General features: G+C 46.0%; 2 protein-coding genes across 3 annotated transcripts; one reads left to right on the forward strand and one right to left on the reverse strand.

The window, feature by feature from the left end:
* The first annotated feature begins 3,937 nt into the window (after positions 1 to 3,937).
* LOC106591700 (golgin subfamily A member 7B) lies at positions 3,938 to 11,560 on the forward strand. Its single transcript, XM_045690856.2, has 5 exons — positions 3,938 to 4,068; positions 6,063 to 6,188; positions 6,309 to 6,461; positions 9,234 to 9,335; positions 10,268 to 11,560. The coding sequence occupies exons 1-5, from the start codon at positions 4,057 to 4,059 to the stop codon at positions 10,349 to 10,351; spliced, it is 477 nt and encodes a 158-aa protein (XP_045546812.1). The 5' UTR covers positions 3,938 to 4,056; the 3' UTR covers positions 10,352 to 11,560.
* Positions 11,561 to 12,443: 883 nt separating this feature from the next.
* Positions 12,444 to 19,006, reverse strand: LOC106591788 (cartilage acidic protein 1). 2 transcript variants are annotated; one of them, XM_014183027.3, is made up of 14 exons: positions 18,845 to 19,006; positions 18,008 to 18,264; positions 17,403 to 17,599; positions 17,169 to 17,305; positions 16,883 to 17,039; positions 16,645 to 16,779; positions 16,368 to 16,504; positions 16,045 to 16,181; positions 15,874 to 15,956; positions 15,378 to 15,478; positions 14,367 to 14,535; positions 13,776 to 13,921; positions 12,888 to 12,927; positions 12,444 to 12,729 (listed from the first exon to the last, which is right to left on the reverse strand). In XM_014183027.3, exons 2-14 carry the CDS (start codon positions 18,217 to 18,219, stop codon positions 12,722 to 12,724), a joined length of 1,659 nt encoding a protein of 552 aa, XP_014038502.2. In that variant the 5' UTR covers positions 18,220 to 18,264; positions 18,845 to 19,006; the 3' UTR covers positions 12,444 to 12,721. The 2 variants fall into 2 exon arrangements, with proteins under 2 accessions (XP_014038502.2, XP_014038491.2); XM_014183016.3 differs by lacking the exon at positions 18,845 to 19,006 and adding an exon at positions 18,573 to 18,655.
* Positions 19,007 to 19,046: the final 40 nt, after the last annotated feature.

A 19,046-nucleotide genomic window follows, 5' to 3' on the forward strand; every position in this document is an offset into this window, starting at 1 on the left:
CCCCATGGAGTGATTTCCAGAGGTGATCCCAGACCTGTGTTCAAATACTCATACTAACTGTACTATTTGTGATGTAAATTGAGTATGTAGTATACGTATTGGTCATAGTATGGATATAGTATGCCAAAAGTTCCTGGATGTCGTACTAAATTCACCAAAATACGAAGTATACAAGCAGTGGACACTTTCTGTGCTTTTAAGGCCCATAATGCAATTATTCAGAAAATCTTGAGCAATGTAATAAAGTAATGACTTTTCAAATAAGTTAAACGTTATGTTGGCTGACAATTTATTAGCTACGCTGTCCTTACGAACCGCAGCATGTCATTCAGCAGTATGTTAGCTGTTAGCTAGCTACCTAACGTTAGTTGGCTACTAATACATTATATTATAATATTATATATATTAACTATCTAGCTAACTACCCAATGTTTATTGACTTGATTATTCACATCATTCTTAGCTAAGTGGTAGAGTCGTCGTGCGTTCTCAATGGACATTGTTCATTCTGGCTATCTACTCTGATTTCAGAGCATCTCTCATCTGTGTGCCAGTGCACAGAATAGCTGAATAAAACGCGTTGAATATGGCCGGTGTCAGTAAGCGTTGGAAAAAAATAAAGCGTAATTAAATTGTTGCCTGCAGCACAGTTAGTCACCAACACTCTGCATAAAATGAAAACAGCCCTACCAGCTCTGCTAGGGCGAGTAAAATGGTCAGAGTGAGTGAGGGTTTCTCTCATTTGTGTCTGGAGGTAGCTAGCCAGTTAGCTTGGGTGCTTGACTGCCATTGTGAGGACAGAATGCTCGGATAAACCCTACTCCTTGGCCAGAGCGTCTAGTGTGGGCTCCGAGACCGAAACGATCTGGTTTTACGAATGCCCAGAGCGCATTCTGAGCGCTCTCTTGCACTCCATGGGTGAATTTACGGACACAGCCGAAATCGTAAAATGTCTAGCTAGTCATTTGTTATGCTCACAAGCTGGCAAGAGGTTGCATAGCAACAGCATAAACTTCTACTAGACAGGCGAAGTGCTAGTACACTCAACTGAAGGGATACCCTTCGTTTACAGTACCGGTATTCTAACATGAACAAATAGTATGTAGTATATACTCATTAAGTATGTAGTATACAGGATGTTGGTATGGGTATTTGAACACAGCACAGGTTTTAGATTGACACATAAGAATGTACATGTTACACTTTTACCATTGTGATCACCTATATTCAATCCACTGAAAGTTTATATTTATCCAATTTATTAATTCATTCATTTGATTGATTATCTTGACAGAATGGAGGAGTTTGTTTACTCTTCATTGCTTCAATAAACTGTGATTTTGAATGTTTGAAATTAACTTATGGTGTATTTTTCCTGCCTTTTTCCAGCCTAGTTGTAGAGAGCTCTGTTAAAAAAATAAAACATTTAAAAAGAGTGTGCCCTGCAGGTTTGGTGCATCTGTTGGCGTTTCACTACCGTAGACTTAGGTAGACATTGTATCTGTCCCATTATGGCGTCTGTGAGAGCTAAGCAGCGCCATAGAGGTCATCTCCATTTTGAAGTAGTCCATTCTTCATCTACTACTTCTATGAGTTGGTAAACAAACTGAAAGGGTGCACACTGCCACTTGCATTGTGTTGTTTGAACAGATATAAAGCCAAGGTTGGTGATTTACTGCCACCTGCAGTTATGGAGTGCTTGCTCAGGAGTATAATTCATTGGCTGATCCCTTGTGACCTGGATGGACTCGTGACCCTTCCTTAACCCATAGGAAGTCACACCCAGTTGACTACTTCAGAATGGTCTTCAATGGTGCTGCCCATGCTAAAACAGGCTTTTGGGCACTAGAGTCCTCTATCTAACTCTATGGTCACTACTCAACCCAAATCCACCACATGCTAGAAGGCTCCAGGTTCCTCTCCTCACAACCCAAATCCACCACATGCTAGAAGGCTCCAGGTTCCTCTCCAATCCTCTCCTCACAACCCAGATCCACCACATGCCAGAAGGTTCCTCTCCAATCCTCTCCTCACAACCCAGATCCACCACATGCCAGAAGGATTCAGGTTCCTCTCCAATCCTCTCCTCACAACCCAGGGTGAATCTCAATAGTCTGAAGTAGCTTCCTTACATTCCTTGTCCACTTTCCTTACTATGTTGTCTTCCTTACTTTAACCTGTCTTCCTCCATATTGTTTCCACCTTTCCTATCTCCTCAAGTCAGTTTGTAATACCAGAAGGAAAGGAAACAAGAAGAGGCATGTACAGTCGTAGCCAAAAGTTTTGAGAATGACACAAATATGAATTTTCACAAAGTCTGCTGCCTCAGTTTGTATGATGGCAATTTGCATATACTCCAGAATGTTATGAAGAGTGATCAGATTAATTGCAATTAATTGCAAAGTCCCTCTTTGCCATGCAAATGAACTGAATCCCCCAAAAACATTTCCACTGCATTTCAGCCCTGCCACAAAAGGACCAGCTGACATCATGTCAGTGATTCTCTCGTTAACACAGGTGTGAGTGTTGACGAGGACAAGGCTGGAGATGACTCTGTCATGCTGATTGAGTTCGAATAACAGACTGGAAGCTTCAAAAGGAGGGTGGTTCTTGGAATCATTATTCTTCCTCTGTCAACCATGGGTACCTGCAAGGAAACACGTGCCATCATCATTGCTTTGCACAAAAAGGGCTTCACAGGCAAGGATATTGCTGCCAGTAAGATTGCACCTAAATCAACCATTTATCGGATCATCAAGAACTTCAAGGAGAGCGGTTCAATTGTTGTGAAGAAGGCTTCAGGGCGTCCAAGAAAGTCCAGCAAGCGCCAGGACCGTCTCCTAAAGTTGATTCAGCTGCGGGATCGGGGCACCACCAGTACAGAGCTTGCTCAGGAATGGCAGGAGGCAGATGTGAGTGCATCTGCACGCACAGTGAGGCAAAGACTTTTGGAGGATGGCCTGGTGTCAAGAAGGGCAGCAAAGAAGCCACTTCTCTCCAGGAAAAACATCAGGGACAGACTGATATTCTGCAAAAGGTACAGGGATTGGACTGCTGAGGACTGGGGTAAAGTCATTTTCTCTGATGAATCCCCTATCCGATTGTTTGGGGCATCCGGAAAAAAGCTTGTCCGGAGAAGACAAGGTGAGCGCTACCATCAGTCCTGTGTCATGCCAACAGTAAAGCATCCTGAGACTATTCATGTGTGGGGTTGATTCTCAGCCAAGGGAGTGGGCTCACTCACAATTTTGCCTCAGAACACAGCCATGAATAAAGAATGGTACCAACACATCCTCTGAGAGCAACTTCTCCCAACCATCTAGGAACAGTTTGGTGACGAACAATGCCTTTTCCAGCATGATGGAGCACCTTGCCATAAGGCAAAAGTGATAACTAAGTGGCTCGGGGAACAAAACATCGATATTTTGGGTCCAGGGCCAGGAAACTCCCCAGACCTTAATCCCATTGAGAACTTGTGGTCAATCCTCAAGAGGCGTGTGGACAAACAAAAACCCACAAATTCTGACAAACTCCAAGCATTGATTATGCAAGAATGGGCTGCCATCAGTCAGGATGTGGCACAGAAGTTAATTGACAGCATGTCAGGCGGATTGCAGAGGTCTTGAAAAAGAAGGGTCAACACTGCAAATATTGACTCTTTGCATCAACTTCATGTAATTGTCAATTAAAGCCTTTGACTCGTATGAAATGCTTGTAATTATACTTCAGTATTCCATCGTAACATCTGACAAAAATATCTAAAGACACTGAAGCAGCAAACTTTGTGAAAATTAATATTTGTGTCATTCTCAAAACTTTTGGCCACGACTGTACATTAGTGCTACGCAATGATATATAGACCACGCCCCGCGCCCTACCCCCTCGTGTGAGGTCCTCCCAACCCCCGCCGCTGTCTGCCCCACCCTACCCCTCCTCTCATCCTCCTCTCCTCCCCCTCAGTCTCTTCCTCCCGCCCTCCAACCCGTCCCCGTGTCCCAGTAAAGCGCTTTGAGCTCCGGGACTCGTCTTAGTAGCCTTACGCCGTCAGATGGAAACATGGCGACAGAGGTGAGAATGAATAGAATCATCTATCCTCTTCATTAGCCTATGTCTTTCCCTTTACCTCTATGGGCATATGGTTATATTGTCTTTCATATGAGCAGGTAGCCTTGTGGAGAGAGTTGTAACCTATGTTCTGAACGTTTGAATGGCTTGTCAGTAACAGCAAGGTTAGCCCTATGGTAGAAAGGACTGTGTAGCATACAATCATTTCAATCTCTGTTACCCAGCAACGATAGAAATCAACACAACAGTTGTTTATTTACGTATAAAAAGTTAATTTCGAATATAACGTTTGCTCAAACGGGTCAGGCAGGCAGGTTCATTTGGGCAAATAAATCGTCTGCTTTGATTAGAAATGGAAGCCTTGTCATTTTAACACTTCTTCGGTCACCCTGACCGACATGGTATGTGAATATCATATAATCCCTATATCATTATATTGCCATATTAAAGGTGTAGGAAGGCTACGTGCCTGAATAGAGGTTAGTTAGAGGAATACACTTTGTAGCACAAACAGCATTTCCAGGGCACGCTATGCTACAATAAACAAGCAATCCTCGCTCCGTTAAGCTGTTTTGGTGAAAGCAGAGCTCTTATTTTTTTGTCTCTAGTTTTCCGCCGTTAATCCGGTATAGGCAGGCTGGCCCGTGCTAGTGCTGAAACCTTTTAAAGAGATATCAGCACCGTGGACAGCAACCCATTGAGGTCAAGGAGAGAACATCTCCGCATTTAGACGGATCTTTTCATTTCCGTTATTCGGTCCAACTGCCTTTTTTATTGCCTTTCATTCAGCGACACATTGGGGAAACAAGCTTGACGAACCATAACAGCCTAAACTAGTTTCCCAAAGCAAGAAACTAGACTGGCCTACACACCTCCCCCACGCCTAAGTCCACAACTATGGACATCGAGCTTCTTTATGGGGGGGAAACGACCATTTGGTGCCATCGTTGGCCTATTGAGCCTTCTAACCCTGTTCTTACAGAGATTGATTTGTTGTGAGCTGTTCTGTGATGTTGGGCCTTCTTCTCTTGGCTCAATTCCATGATCCGGCTGCTGTAGCAGTGTGCATGGTCAGGAGAGAGAGAGACAAAAAGCTACAGAGAGAGGAGTGAGAGGAGGGGGAGAGAAGAAAGGAGTGAGAGAGAAGAGGGGAAGGGAGAGAAGAAAGGAGAGAGCTACAGAGAGAGAAGAGAGAGGGGAAGGGAGAGAAGAAAGGGAGAGCCAGAGAGAGAAGAGGGGGAAGGGAGAGAAGAAAGGAGAGAGCTACAGAGAGAGAAGAGAGAGGGGGAAGGGAGAGAAGAAAGGAGAGAGCTACAGAGAGAGAAGAGAGAGGGGGAAGGGAGAGAAGAAAGGAGAGAGCTACAGAGAGAGAAGAGAGAGGGGGAAGGGAGAGAAGAAAGGAGAGAGCTACAGAGAGAGAAGAGAGAGGGGAAGGGAGAGAAGAAAGGAGAGAGAGAGAAGAGGGGAAGGGAGAGAAGAAAGGAGAGAGCTACAGAGAGAGAAGAGAGAGGGGGAAGGGAGAGAAGAAAGGAGAGAGCTACAGAGAGAGAAGAGAGAGGGGGAAGGGAGAGAAGAAAGGAGAGAGCTACAGAGAGAGAAGAGAGAGGGGGAAGGGAGAGAAGAAAGGAGAGAGCTACAGAGAGGAGAAGAGAGAGGGGAAGGGAGAGAAGCAAAGGAGAGAGAGAGAGAGAGGGGGAAGGGAGAGAAGAAAGGAGAGAGCTACAGAGAGAGAAGACCAGATAGAGAGAGAGGAGAGATAGTGTGTCTGTGTCTGGGCCGTGATCCAACGGACCGCCAGACAGACTTTGATTGAACACCTCTCCTCTATCATCGTATACCTCTAAAGACTACATCAGCCACTGTTTGTATACATACTCTCTCTCGCCCCCCCCTCTATTCCTCACACCCCTTTTTCTCTCCTCTCTCTCTCCCCAAATATGGGGGGTGGGTGGGTGTGTGTGCGCACGCTCGCACGCATGTGTGTTTGTGTCCTGTAGTTCCATAACCTCCAAGAGTTGAGGCACAGTGCATCTCTGGCCAACAAGGTGTTCCTGCAGAGAGACTACAGTGAAGGGACCACCTGCCGCTTCCAGACCAAGTTCCCCTCTGAGCTGGAGAGCAGGGTGGGTAGTCTCCCCCCCCCCACACACACACACACACACACACACACACACACACACACACACACACACACACACACACTAATGGCTGAAAAGACCGCTAACTGAGTGTGTCTCTGTCAGATTGAGCGGCCGTTGTTTGAGGACACAGTGAAGAGGTTGAATATTTACTATGCGGAGGCAGAGAAGATGGGAGGCCAGTCCTACCTGGAGGGATGTCTGGCCTGCGCTACAGCCTACCTCATCTTCCTCTGTATGGAGACACGCTATGAGAAGGTGAGACCGGGCTAAACCACCACAATAGAACCACAGTAGAACTTCAGTAAGACCACAATATAAACACAGTAGAACCACATAGTAGAAAACCACAGTAGAACACCACAGTAGAACCACACAATAGAAACACATTACGACCACAGTAGAACCACACAGTAGAAACATTACGACCACAGTAGAACCACGTAGTAGAACCTGAGGCCCAAAACACCAGTCTCAACGTCAACAGTGAAGGGGCGACTCCAGGGGTCTGGCCTTCTAGGCAGAGTTACAAAGAAAAAGCCATATCTCAGACTGGCCAATAAAAAGAAAAGATTAAGATGGGTAAAAGAACACAGACACTGGACAGAGGAACTCTGCCTAGAAGGCCAGCCTCCCGGAGTCGCCTCTTCACTGTTGACGTTGAGACTGGTGTTTTGTGGGTACTATTTAATGAAGCTGCCAGTAGAGGACTTGTGAGGTGTCTGTTTCTCAAACTAGACACTAATGTACAGTCGTGGCCAAAAGTTTTGAGAATGACACAAATATTGATTTTCACAAAGTTTGCTGCTTCAGTGTCTTTAGATATTTTTGGCAGATGTTACTATGGAATACTGAAGTATAATTACAAGCATTTCATAAGCGTCAAAGGCTTTAATTGACAATTACATGAAGTTGATGCAAAGAGTCAATATTTGCAGTGTTGACCCTTCTTTTTCAAGACCTCTGCAATCCGCCCTGGCATGCTGTCAATTAACTTCTGGGCCACATCCTGACTGATGGCAGCCCATTCTTGCATAATCAATGCTTGGAGTTTGTCAGAATTTGTGGGGTTTTGTTTGTCCACCCGCCTCTTGAGGATTGACCACAAGTTCTCAATGGGATTAAGGTCTGGGGAGTTTCCTGGCCCTGGACCCAAAATATCGATGTTTTGTTCCCTGAGCCACTTAGTTATCACTTTTGCCTTAAGGCAAGGTGCTCCATCATGCTGGAAAAGGTATTGTTTATCACCAAACTGTTCCTGGATTGTTGGGAGAAGTTGCTCTCGGAGGATGTGTTGGTACCATTCTTTATTCATGGCTGTGTTCTTAGGCAAAATTGTGAGTGAGCCCACTCCCTTGGCTGAGAATCAACCCCACACATGAATAGTCTCAGGATGCTTTACTGTTGGCATGACACAGGACTGATGGTAGCGCTCACCTTGTCTTCTCCGGACAAGCTTTTTTCCGGATGCCCCAAACAATCGGATAGGGGATTCATCAGAGAAAATGACTTTACCCCAGTCCTCAGCAGTCCAATCCCTGTACCTTTTGCAGAATATCAGTCTGTCCCTGATGTTTTTCCTGGAGAGAAGTGGCTTCTTTGCTGCCCTTCTTGACACCAGGCCATCCTCCAAACGTCTTTGCCTCACTGTGCGTGCAGATGCACTCACACCTGCCTGCTGCCATTCCTGAGCAAGCTCTGTACTGGTGTTGCCCAGATCCCGCAGCTGAATCAACTTTAGGAGACGGTCCTGGCGCTTACTGGACTTTCTTGGGCGCCCTGAAGCCTTCTTCACAACAATTGAACCACTCTCCTTGAAGTTCTTGATGATCCGATAAATGGTTGATTTAGGTGCAATCTTACTGGCAGCAATATCCTTGCCTGTGAAGCCCTTTTTGTGCAAAGCAATGATGATGGCACGTGTTTCCTTGCAGGTAACCATGGTTGACAGAGGAAAAACAATGATTCCAAGAACCACCCTCCTTTTGAAGCTTCCAGTCTGTTTTTCATACTCAATCATCATGACAGAGTGATCTCCAGCCTTGTCCTCGTCAACACTCACACCTGTGTTTACGAGAGAATCACTGACATGATGTCAGCTGGTCCTTTTGTGGCAGGGCTGAAATGCAGTGGAAATGTTTTTTTTGGGGGATTCAGTTCATTTGCATGGCAAATAGGGACTTTGCAATTAATTGCAATTCATTTGATCACTCTTCATAATATTCTGGAGTATATGCAAATTGCCATCATACAAACTGAGGCAGCAGACTTTGTGAAAATTAATATTGTGCCATTCTCAAAACTTTTGGCCACGACTGTACTGTCCTCTTGTTCAGCTGTGCACGGGGCCTCCCACTCCTCTTTCTATTCTGGTTAGAGCCAGTTTGCACTGTTCTGTGAAGGCAGTAGTACACAGCGCTGTACGAGATCTTCAGTTTCTTGGCAATTTCTCGCATGGAATAGCCGTCATTTCTCAGAACAAGAATAGACTGACAAGTTTCAGAAGAAAGTTCTTTGTTTCTGCCCATTTTGAGCCTGTAATTGAACCCACAAATGCTGATGCTCCAGATTCTCAACTTGTCTAAAGAAGGCCAGTTTTATAGCTTCTTTAATCAGAACCGTTTTCAGCTGTGCTAACATAATTGCAAAAAGGTTTTCTAATGATCAATTAGCCTTTTAAAATGATAAAGATGGATTAGCTAACACAACGTGCCATTGGAACACAGGAGTGATGGTTGCTGATAATGTGCCTCTGTACGCCTCTGTAGATATTCCATTAAAAAAATCAGCCGTTTCCAGCTACAATAGTCATTTACAACATTAACAATTTGTATTTCTGATCAATTTGATGTTATTGTACAAAAAAATAGCTTTTCTTTCAAAAACAAGGACATTTCTAAGTGACCCCAAACTTTTGAATGGTAGTGTATGTTCCTTACTTTCTGTCATACTGTTTTGTTATTTCTTTCTCTCCCTGCCTCTTTCTGTTCTCTCCCCCTTTCCTCCCCCCTCTTTCTCAATCCCCCCCAGGTGTTGAAGAAGATAGGCAGGTACATCCAGGAGCAGAATGAGAAGATCTACGCCCCCCGAGGTCTACTCATCACTGACCCCATCGAGAGGGGCATGAGGGTCGTATCCTTACAGCTACTACTGCTGCTCTGTGTGTGTGTGTGAGAGAGAGACAGATAAAGAAAAACATAGACAGAGATGAAGAAAAACACAGAGAGATGAAGAAAAACAATATAGACAGAGAGAGAGTGAACAGTGCACATGTATGGAGATTTAAAGAGAGGGTGAAAGAGATGGAGCGAGAGAGATGAAGTGTCAACAGTACACATCTGGGCTCCCAAGAATAAGGATCTTGTACAGTGTGTGTGTGTATTGGATAGACCCAGCCCCTGGCTATAGACCCAGCCCCTGGCTATAGACCCAGCCCCTGGCTATAGACCCAGCCCCTGGCTTTAGACCCAGGCCCTGGCTATAGACCCAGCCCCTGGCTATAGACCCCGGCCCTGGCTATAGACCCAGGCCCTGGCTATAGACCCAGCCCCTGGCTATAGACCCAGGCCCTGGCTATAGACCCAGGCCCTGGCTATAGACCCAGGCCCTGGCTATAGACCCAGGCCCTGGCTATCGACCCAGCCCCTGGCTATAGACCCAGCCCCTGGCTATAGACCCAGCCCCTGGCTATAGACCCAGGCCCTGGCTATAGACCCAGCCCCTGGCTATAGACCCAGGCCCTGGCTATCGACCCAGCCCCTGGCTATAGACCCAGGCCCTGGCTATCGACCCAGGCCCTGGCTATAGACCCAGCCCCTGGCTATCGACCCAGCCCCTGGCTATAGACCCAGCCCCTGGCTATCGACCCAGCCCCTGGCTATAGACCCAGGCCCTGGCTATCGACCCAGGCCCTGGCTATCGACCCAGCCCCTGGCTATAGACCCAGCCCCTGGCTATAGACCCAGGCCCTGGCTATAGACCCAGCCCCTGGCTATAGACCCAGGCCCTGGCTATAGACCCACCCTATCGGAGTGTGTTCCTTCCTTTAACCCCATCCTGTCCAGATAGAGATCTCTATCTATGAGGACCGAGGCTCCAGTGGCTCCTGCTCAGGCTCCAGCTCTACGTCCGGCAGCAGTGCTCGGTGACCGGGTACATGTCACCTCCTCACCCCCCCCCCCGGTCCCTGGAACACTACACCCAACCGCGGTGTTTGGTGACTGGCTCCACGGCACCTCTACCCCCCTGATCCCTGGAGCTCTACAACCCTGGTCCCTTAGAGAACCACCCCAACAGCAGTTGGTGGACTGGGTATGCCTCACCTACCGCAACCACAATGGCCCTGACCGTAACAAACTTGAGCTAACCGACCGAACACTCGATTGCAACTGAACCACATGGACCGGAGCAGATCAAGCCGAATTCATCAACGTTGGGAATACTGATGATTTAAAATTGCATTTTGGTTACGTCCCAAATGGCAGCTTTTTCGGGCCCTGGTAAAAAAAAAACGGAAAAAACCCCCCACTATATTGGGAATAGGGAGCCATTTGGGACACAAGTCCTCCTATAGTGCACTAGTTTGGGGCACTGGTTAAAAGTAGTGCACTGTATGGAGGATAGTAGTGTACAAGATAGGGAATAGGATGTCAGTTGACATGGAACCGTGATGGACTACTACACACCTACCTGCATTCATTAGTGCACATCGTAGTAAAACGTTTTAACCAGGGAAAACAGTTGTTATTGGACAAGTTTCAGGTAGTCCCTCTACTGTTTCAGTTTGTTTTCTGCCGTTTGGTGTCTTGTGAATAGGCCTAGTAGCAAACAGATGAATGTAGCTAGTTCCATCCAGAGACATATATTTTAGCCTCTATAAATGGCTCTGGTACCATCCACTGGTCAGTGTCATAATGCAGCTTGGCATCAAACACTCCACAACCCAGCTAACCTCTTGTCTTCAGTGTGCTGAACCACCAGCTCTCCTACATCATCATTATGCAAATACACAGCTACCTGTATAGACTATGTAGCATCCTTTAACATAGTGTTCTTCAATCCTGGTCCTGGTGTTTTAGTGCTGGTCTGGAACAAAAGCTTGCACCAGGACCCTGTAAAATAAAGTAATGAACAATTCTTCCTGCACGCGCACAAACGCTCCTTCCTTTTTTGCTACACAAACCCTCCTCCAAAGATCCATAAACTGCCAAAATGTAATTATTTCCTGATGTGAAGTGTCTGCCTTTTTATTTTAATCTGGGACATGTTTATGCAAAAGTAGAGAACTGGAACCTTCATAATGCTTGTTGTTTGATACTCATGATCAGAAGAACTTTAATAAATAACTACTGCTCTTCCATCGCTCCATTTTAACATGAATGTCATTTTTCACTGTCAAGGAAAATACGCACTGGGCAACACTGGCTTTGAGTTCCATGTCATTTCAGTGGAATAGACGTTGAATTGACTTCTCCAGTATCGTATCTCTCCCCAGAACCTAATCAAGCATCTGATGCAATTATGTGAAATTTTAGTTCTGGGTTTCCGAGATTACATTCAGTATCACACAGTTTTCAAACTGTTAGACAACATGCCTGAACGTTCCATTCCCATTCATTTTCTGATTCTCCAGAACATCACAGATAATGATTGCCAAACGTCTTATTTGGTCCAACTGAGCATGCCCCCCCCCCCCCCCCCCCCAAAAGGAAGTGCATAGTTGAGGGGTCATGGGTCACTCCCTCTACCAGCATACATGTCAAAGTTCATCCAGTAGGACCTTGACACTCCTGGAGCATCATTGGAGTCCGTGGGAGGGCTGTGGTCAAAAGTAGTGCACTATATAAGGATTGATCAGGGCTGTGGTCAAAAGTAGTGCACTATATAGTGATTGACCAGGCTACCATTTGGGACTCAGTCAAGCAATCCCCATGGAGGCATGTGACTGAGGGGCCCTTATTTCATCCCCAACAAACATTTGGTTGATAAAATATTTATCAACTAAATATTTTCTTTAAAGAGTCTGATTCACTAGTTGTTGTCTGGCACGGGGCAGGGGAGGGCCAGGGTGGTTGGTGGGGGGGGTAGTGAGGCATGAGGTAGTGAGACAAGGGGAGGGTGAATAGAGGGGTTGGGGGAAAGTGTGAGGGAGAAGGGTCAGATGGAGGGATGGAGAAGGTATGGGAATAATTGATTACGGATAAGATCTTGTGCTTTGAAAAGATTGTTGGATTCCATCAATGTTGTTTAATTGATTTATTAAGGATGGTTAATTATTATAAAACAAATAAAATAGCAAAGGGGAACAGTTTGACTTGTCAAGAAAAACAAAGAAAAGTAGAACAACAAAAAGGTAACACTCACAGAGAAGATGACACATGAAAGATCAAAGCAAAACAGAGATAATCTACTGGTTCAAATGACTAAAACAATATGTAGTGTCATTGGTCTTCGACAGTATACATTATCTTGATGACAAGGTATATTTATGTTGCTTCAAGGTATCTCATTCACTGCCCTCATATACCTGCAGAGAGAGAGAGGAGGGAAAAAGAGAGACAGATATAGAGAGGGCCAGAGAGGAGAGAGAGAGCAGAACTTAATTTATTAATCTGTATGTTTTACTATATTGTAAATGTTGTTATATTCCATCTATTCTCTGCCAGACAAGACAGATCTACATACCTGCACAGCGGCCATTCTTGACAAAGAATCCTTCCCCACACTGAAAAAGACCAGAACGTCAGTTCAAAGACATTTCCAGCTCCACCATTTTGAATGCTAACAGAATGACTGAATCATCAACTACACTTGTATTTCATCTGATGCTCTTGGGAGAAAGTCTAACATGCTGACTACACCGGGTGTCCGCATGTTGATTTTGTCCACCCCACCACACACAAGTTGAAATATCAAAACGAACTCTGAACCAACTATATTAAATTTGGAGACCGGTTGAAAAGCATTAAACATTTATGGCAATTTAGCTAGCTTGCTGTTGCTAGCTAATTTGTCCTGGGATATAAACATTGGGTTGTTATTTTACCTTAAATACGCAAGGTCCTCTACTCTGACAATGAATCCACAGATAAAAGGCTAAACCGAGTTAGTTTCTAGAAATCTCTCCTCCTTCAGGCTTCTTCTTCTTTGGACTTTATATGGCGGTTTGCAACCAACTTTAAGGTGCATTACCACCACCAACTGGACTGGAGTGTGGAACTCAGTTCATCTACTACTAAAAACCAATGAGGGGAGATGGGAGAGGCGGGACTTGCAGCAAATAGAATCAAGTTCTATTTTAGCGCCTTTTTACGCAGACACTCATTGACGCGCGCGAGCACTGTGGATGCAATGATTGAATAACATGTACGTGTCCATTTATTTTGGAACGTGAGCGCACGTAACGCGAGCGGTGAGGTCATCATGTAACGGTTAGAAATCGCCACACAATGTAATTAAACAGAAAAACTACTGTTGTCATAGGGTAAGAATGTAGTAGCTGGTGATGGATTGGCTGAAACTTTTACCCAGGGCCATAGTTCATATGTCATGGTGTAAGTCCGCGGTGCGTACCTGGGTATCAGGGGTCAGCACAGACTCCTCCCCCTCTTTAGGGTAGTTAATCTCCATCACAGAGTTCATGTCACCAGGCTGCAGTGGGCGGGCCACGGAACGGCCATCCGGCCAATAGACCTCCACCACGGTGACCTCGTCCTTGCCTGTGAGCCAATGTGAAGAAAGGAAGATAAATACACAAGCTATCCAGAAATACTAGCTAATATGTCTACAAGATGTCTAATGCACAGGAGGTTGGTGGCACCTTAAATTGGGGAGAATGGACGTGTGGTAATGACTGGAGCGGAATGGTATCAAATACATCAAACAAATTATTTCAAGGTGTTTGATGCCATTCCATTTGCTCCGTTCCAGACATTATTATGAGCCATCCTCCCCTCAGCAGCCTCCACTGTGCCCTATGCACTTGTGGAGATCTGAGAGAATTTGATTGGTAGAAGCAGTATGGCGAAACTTTCACCTCCTAGCCAGAGAGGAAATTGGAGCAATTATCATATTGACTGCACCTATTAAATCCTCTCAGATCTCTACAAGTGCATAGGGTCCATTTGGGATTAGGCCGTAAATGGGAAGTAAACAGGAAGTTACCCAGTCCAAAGTGGGCGACAGGCTCCATCTCACAGAGGTACCCCGAGCCGCCGTCGATGATGCGCATGAGAGCCCCGCTCTGATTGGTGTAGGCCGTGACCCGGGCCCCGCGGGCGAAGGAGCCGAACCGCGTGCGAGGGATTACACGCAGCCAGTGATTGGACGAGCCCTGTCAGGGTCAAAGGTCAGAGGGTAAAGCTGATGGGTCAGGAATATGTCTCGAGCTGCTAGATGTTCTTTACCATTCAGAATCAGATTTGCCACCAACGCTCCTTATAGGACACATCACTGCACTCTATACTCATCATCTCTGTATACCCGTTGCAACATCCACTGGTTGATGCTTATTTATAAAACCCTCTTAGGGCCCCCCCCCGAGATATCTACTGCAGCCCTCATCCTCCCCATACAAACACCCGTTCTGCCAGTCACATTCTGTTAAAGGTCCCCAAAGCACACACATCCCTAGGCCGCTCGTCTTTTCAGTTCGCTGCAGCTAGTGACTGGAGCGAGCTGCAACAAACACTCAAACTGGACAGTTTTATCTCAATCTCTTCATTCAAAGACTCAATCATGGACACTCTTACTGACATTTGTTGCTCCTTTGCGTGATGTATTGCTGTCTCTACCTTCTTGCCTGTGTCCAATAATGTTGGTACCATGTTTTGTGCTGCTACCATGTTGTTGTCGTCATGTTGAGTTGCTACCATGCTGTGTTGTCATGTGTTGCTGCCTTGCTATGTTGTTGTCTTAGGTCTCTCTTTATGTAGTGTTGTCTCTCTTGCCGTGATGTGTGTTTTGTCCTATATTTATATGTTATTTTTATTATATATATATTTTTTAATCCCAGTCCCCGTCCCCGCAGGAGGTCTTCTGCCTTTTGGTAGGCCGTCATTGTAAATAAGAATTTGTTCTTAACTGACTTGCCCTAGTTAAATAAAGATTAAATAAAAAAAATATGGTAAAGATACAAAGATATGCCCTCTATCTACCTCTATGGTAGTGACTGACCTGAGTAACCTTGAAAACAGAGATGGGCTGAGAGGCACTCTCCCCATGAGCCACCAGCAGGTCCAACTGACCATCCTCGTCAAAGTCTGTTACCGTGGCACCTGTCAATCACAGAGTGAACACATCAAACGGCCAATCAAAAACAGGGCCTGTTTAGCCCTAGTAAACCAGGTGAACCACCTGAACCAGGTGTGTTGTAATTTATGTTAACTAATACTTAGCAAAAACAGAATACATTAGTTTAAGAAGACTTTATTAATCTTGTATAAAAGGGGAGTCAAACTCCATTTCTTGAGTGCCGAGTGTCTGCAGACTTTTGCTCCTAGTTTTCTTGATAAAGGAAGGTCATTGATGAGTTAGGATCTCCTCTCACCTGGTTGTCAAGGTCTTAATTAGACACGGAAACAAAACCAGCTGATACACGGTCCTCCGGGAATTGAGTTTGACTTCCCTGTTGTATAGGGACCAAAAGAATGAGTCTGCATGGTGTGGTTACCTGTACCCCGGCCCTGTGGCTCTGCTGCCTCCCCCACGTTTAGCTCCTCTATCTGGGGGTCAGCACCAGCCCTCCTGGCCACCCTGGAGGAGCAGGCAGACAACACACATCAGAAACTCTTTCTATCTCTCTCACACACACAGTTCAAGTCAAAGTTGGTGTCAGAGGTACCTAAAGAGCCTGTTGGGGGCATGTCCTCTGTAGGCGATGTTGTTGAAGAAGATGTCCAGCTCCTGGTCATTGTCAAAGTCAGCAGCAATGACCGTCCGCACGGGAGAGGGAGAGGAGAACGACCCACTGGCTATGTCCTGAGGAGGGAGCGAACAGAGAGGTTTAATGTCTTTGTTTCCATCCCTCCCCAGTCGCCCTCCCATTCCATTCACTTCCCTTTGATCTGTTACACTAACCTCCCTCTCCCATCCTGCTTCAACCCCCACTCCTCTCCAACCTCCCTCTCTCTCTCTCTCTCTCCCTCCCTCCATCCCCTCTCTCACCCTGAATCTCTGGTTGTTGTCCTGTAGGTACAGTCTGTGCTGGCCATTCCAGTTTCCGTAGACGATATCAGTCTTCCCGTCAGCGTTAAAGTCTGCCAGCGCCACACCTCGGCCGTGCTGATAGCGGTCCTCCACACCTACAGGGGGAGCCACATCACTGTTATCACAACTACTATGCAGAGATCATGGCTATGGTCCAATTATCTCTCCTTCCTCCCACACACCCACCCTAGACACACCCACCCACCCTAGACACACCCACCCACCCTAGACACACCTGCCTGTTGAGCCATGTCAGTGAAGGTTCCGTCTCCATTGTTCCGGAACAGGAAGTTAGGTCCGTTCTCGTTGTCACAGAACACATCAGAGTTGCTCTGGCTCAGGATTGGTCCAACCACTACACCACGCCCACCTGGTGGGAGGAGACAAACAGATACATAATATAGAAGGTATTAGTTTGAGATGAGTAAGCGCCACACACACACACATTTCTTCCATTCACTCTTGTCCAGTACCTGTGTACTTGTTGACCCCGGCCTGTGCTGCTACGTCAGACAAGGCGATGATGCCCTTGGCCAGGTCACTGGCTGCCTCGTCCATCTCTATCAGGGCATGGGGACCAACATTTCCACTGGCATAGTTAGCTACATACACAGCATAACGCCCTGTACCCTACAGGAGAGAGAAAGAGTGGGGTTAGAGGGGGGGGGTGGGTACAGACATATAGACGACAGACAGACACACAGACGGACAGAGAAAATAGTGAGAGAGGATGGATTGATGGATAGACTGTTTACATACTTTTCTGTCCACACACGCCACGGAGCGTCCTGCCATCCGATTGGCTACTCCTCGGCGCACGTTGATGTCATCACCCAGCAGGTCCTCGAAGTGTCCGTTACGGAACTTAAAGAGCTTGTCAGAGTATGTGGCCCGACCTTCCAAAAGAAGATTACTACTGACTACCAGAGTAACTGTTGTTGTTGTTAGTGTTGATGGTGTTTGTGTTTACGTGCTGTTATTATTGTTATTTACCAGAGTAAGCGTTGTTTGTATTGAGGAAGTAAATCTCCTCCCGCCCGTCCCCGTCTACGTCGCAGGCAGTCACCCCGATGGCGTTCCCCAGGGGGTCTCTCAGGGCGTAGAATGGAGAGCTGCGGTCATCCACCGCTATGTTCACCAGCCTCTGCTGACCACGGTCATACTTCAGGACCAGGTTAGGACCGTTGTACCTGACAATGGAAGTGGAGAACATTAGTAGGTGTAGTGGAGAATATTAGTAGGTGCAGTGGAGAACATTAGTAGGTGTAGTGGAGAACATTGGTAGGTGTAGTCCTAAATGGCACCCTATTCCCTGGATAGTGCACTACTTTGACCAGAGCCATATTCCCTGGATAGTGCACTACTTTGACCAGAGCCCTATTCCCTGGATAGTGCACTACTTTGACCAGAGCCCCAACTTCAGGACCAGGTTAGGGCTGTTGTACCCAAGAATGGGTGTAGGTTGAGAATATTGGGTAATTTATGCATAGCCTGTAAAGTCCTATGGTCCAGTAAACTGTACTCAATGATGGCATTTGAATGCCCTCTCCAACTCTCTGGCTCTCTCTTTCTTTATCTAACCCCCCCTCCCCTCTCACCCCGCCACCACCACCTCCAGGTCTCCGTCTCCATCCACATCAGTAACAGCCATCCCATAGTTCAGCTGGGTGGGGTTGTGCTGGTTGTCAGGCGGTAGGACTGTCTCAGTCACCGACCGAAACATGGGCTCGGAACTCTGGGCCAAACCACGCCCACACAGCACCAGGAGGGGGAGGAGCAGGGGAAGACCCGCCCACCAACGCAGCATCATCACAACAATCTGAATAGAAATGGAATTGATCCAAATTCCCCAACTCTGCAACAGACACCAAATGGGCTTTTAGTTAAATATTTAAAAAGTTACATGTTAATACATGTTTTTAAACACCATATTTTGATATCAACATTAGAATCATAGGGCATGCATAGCATAGTATAGGCTACTGCAGAATATCGGTTGGTGAGAGCAGGTATAGCAGGCAGCACACTGAACAATAAAGAAAACGAGTCTACAGTGTATAATTTATACAGCAATAGCCTCAAACTGCTAAATTCCAAAAGAGCCTAATATGACAATTACCTCTAGAAAATTGTGCGTACCAGTGTACAAAAGTGAAGACTTACCATAAATATGCAATGAACAATCGTAGAGACAAATCATACGTGCAGTGAATATCTCTTGCATAAGATTACGTCATGAGTTTTGCATGCACCTGCAACATTTTTTATTCTATACTATTATTATGTCGTTAGTTATGCAATACTGTAATCACAACTGTAATACTGAGATGAACACTTATTTCAGAACATGGACCTACTGTGTGAGGGTGTGCTGCTGTTTATTCGTTTGGGAGAAGAAGAGATAATTACATTCAAACTCTGCACATAAATCTTACCTTATATCAGTTTTCAGCAGGACTCCAGTGAAAAGGTTACTGTATTCTAATGCGTTGTGTAAATTGCCTTATACAATTTCAATGTTGTTGCCTTATGCAAGCCCTTGTGTAAGTGGTTATCCAATCAGGGGTGAAACGAATACTTTTAATATTCGGCGGTTCGACCAATGACTTGTCTTTTTTCAACAGAACTACAACTACC

Source organism: Salmo salar, chromosome 12, assembly GCF_965601325.2.
Source record: "Salmo salar chromosome 12, fSalSal1, whole genome shotgun sequence".
Taxonomy (NCBI): domain Eukaryota; kingdom Metazoa; phylum Chordata; class Actinopteri; order Salmoniformes; family Salmonidae; genus Salmo; species Salmo salar.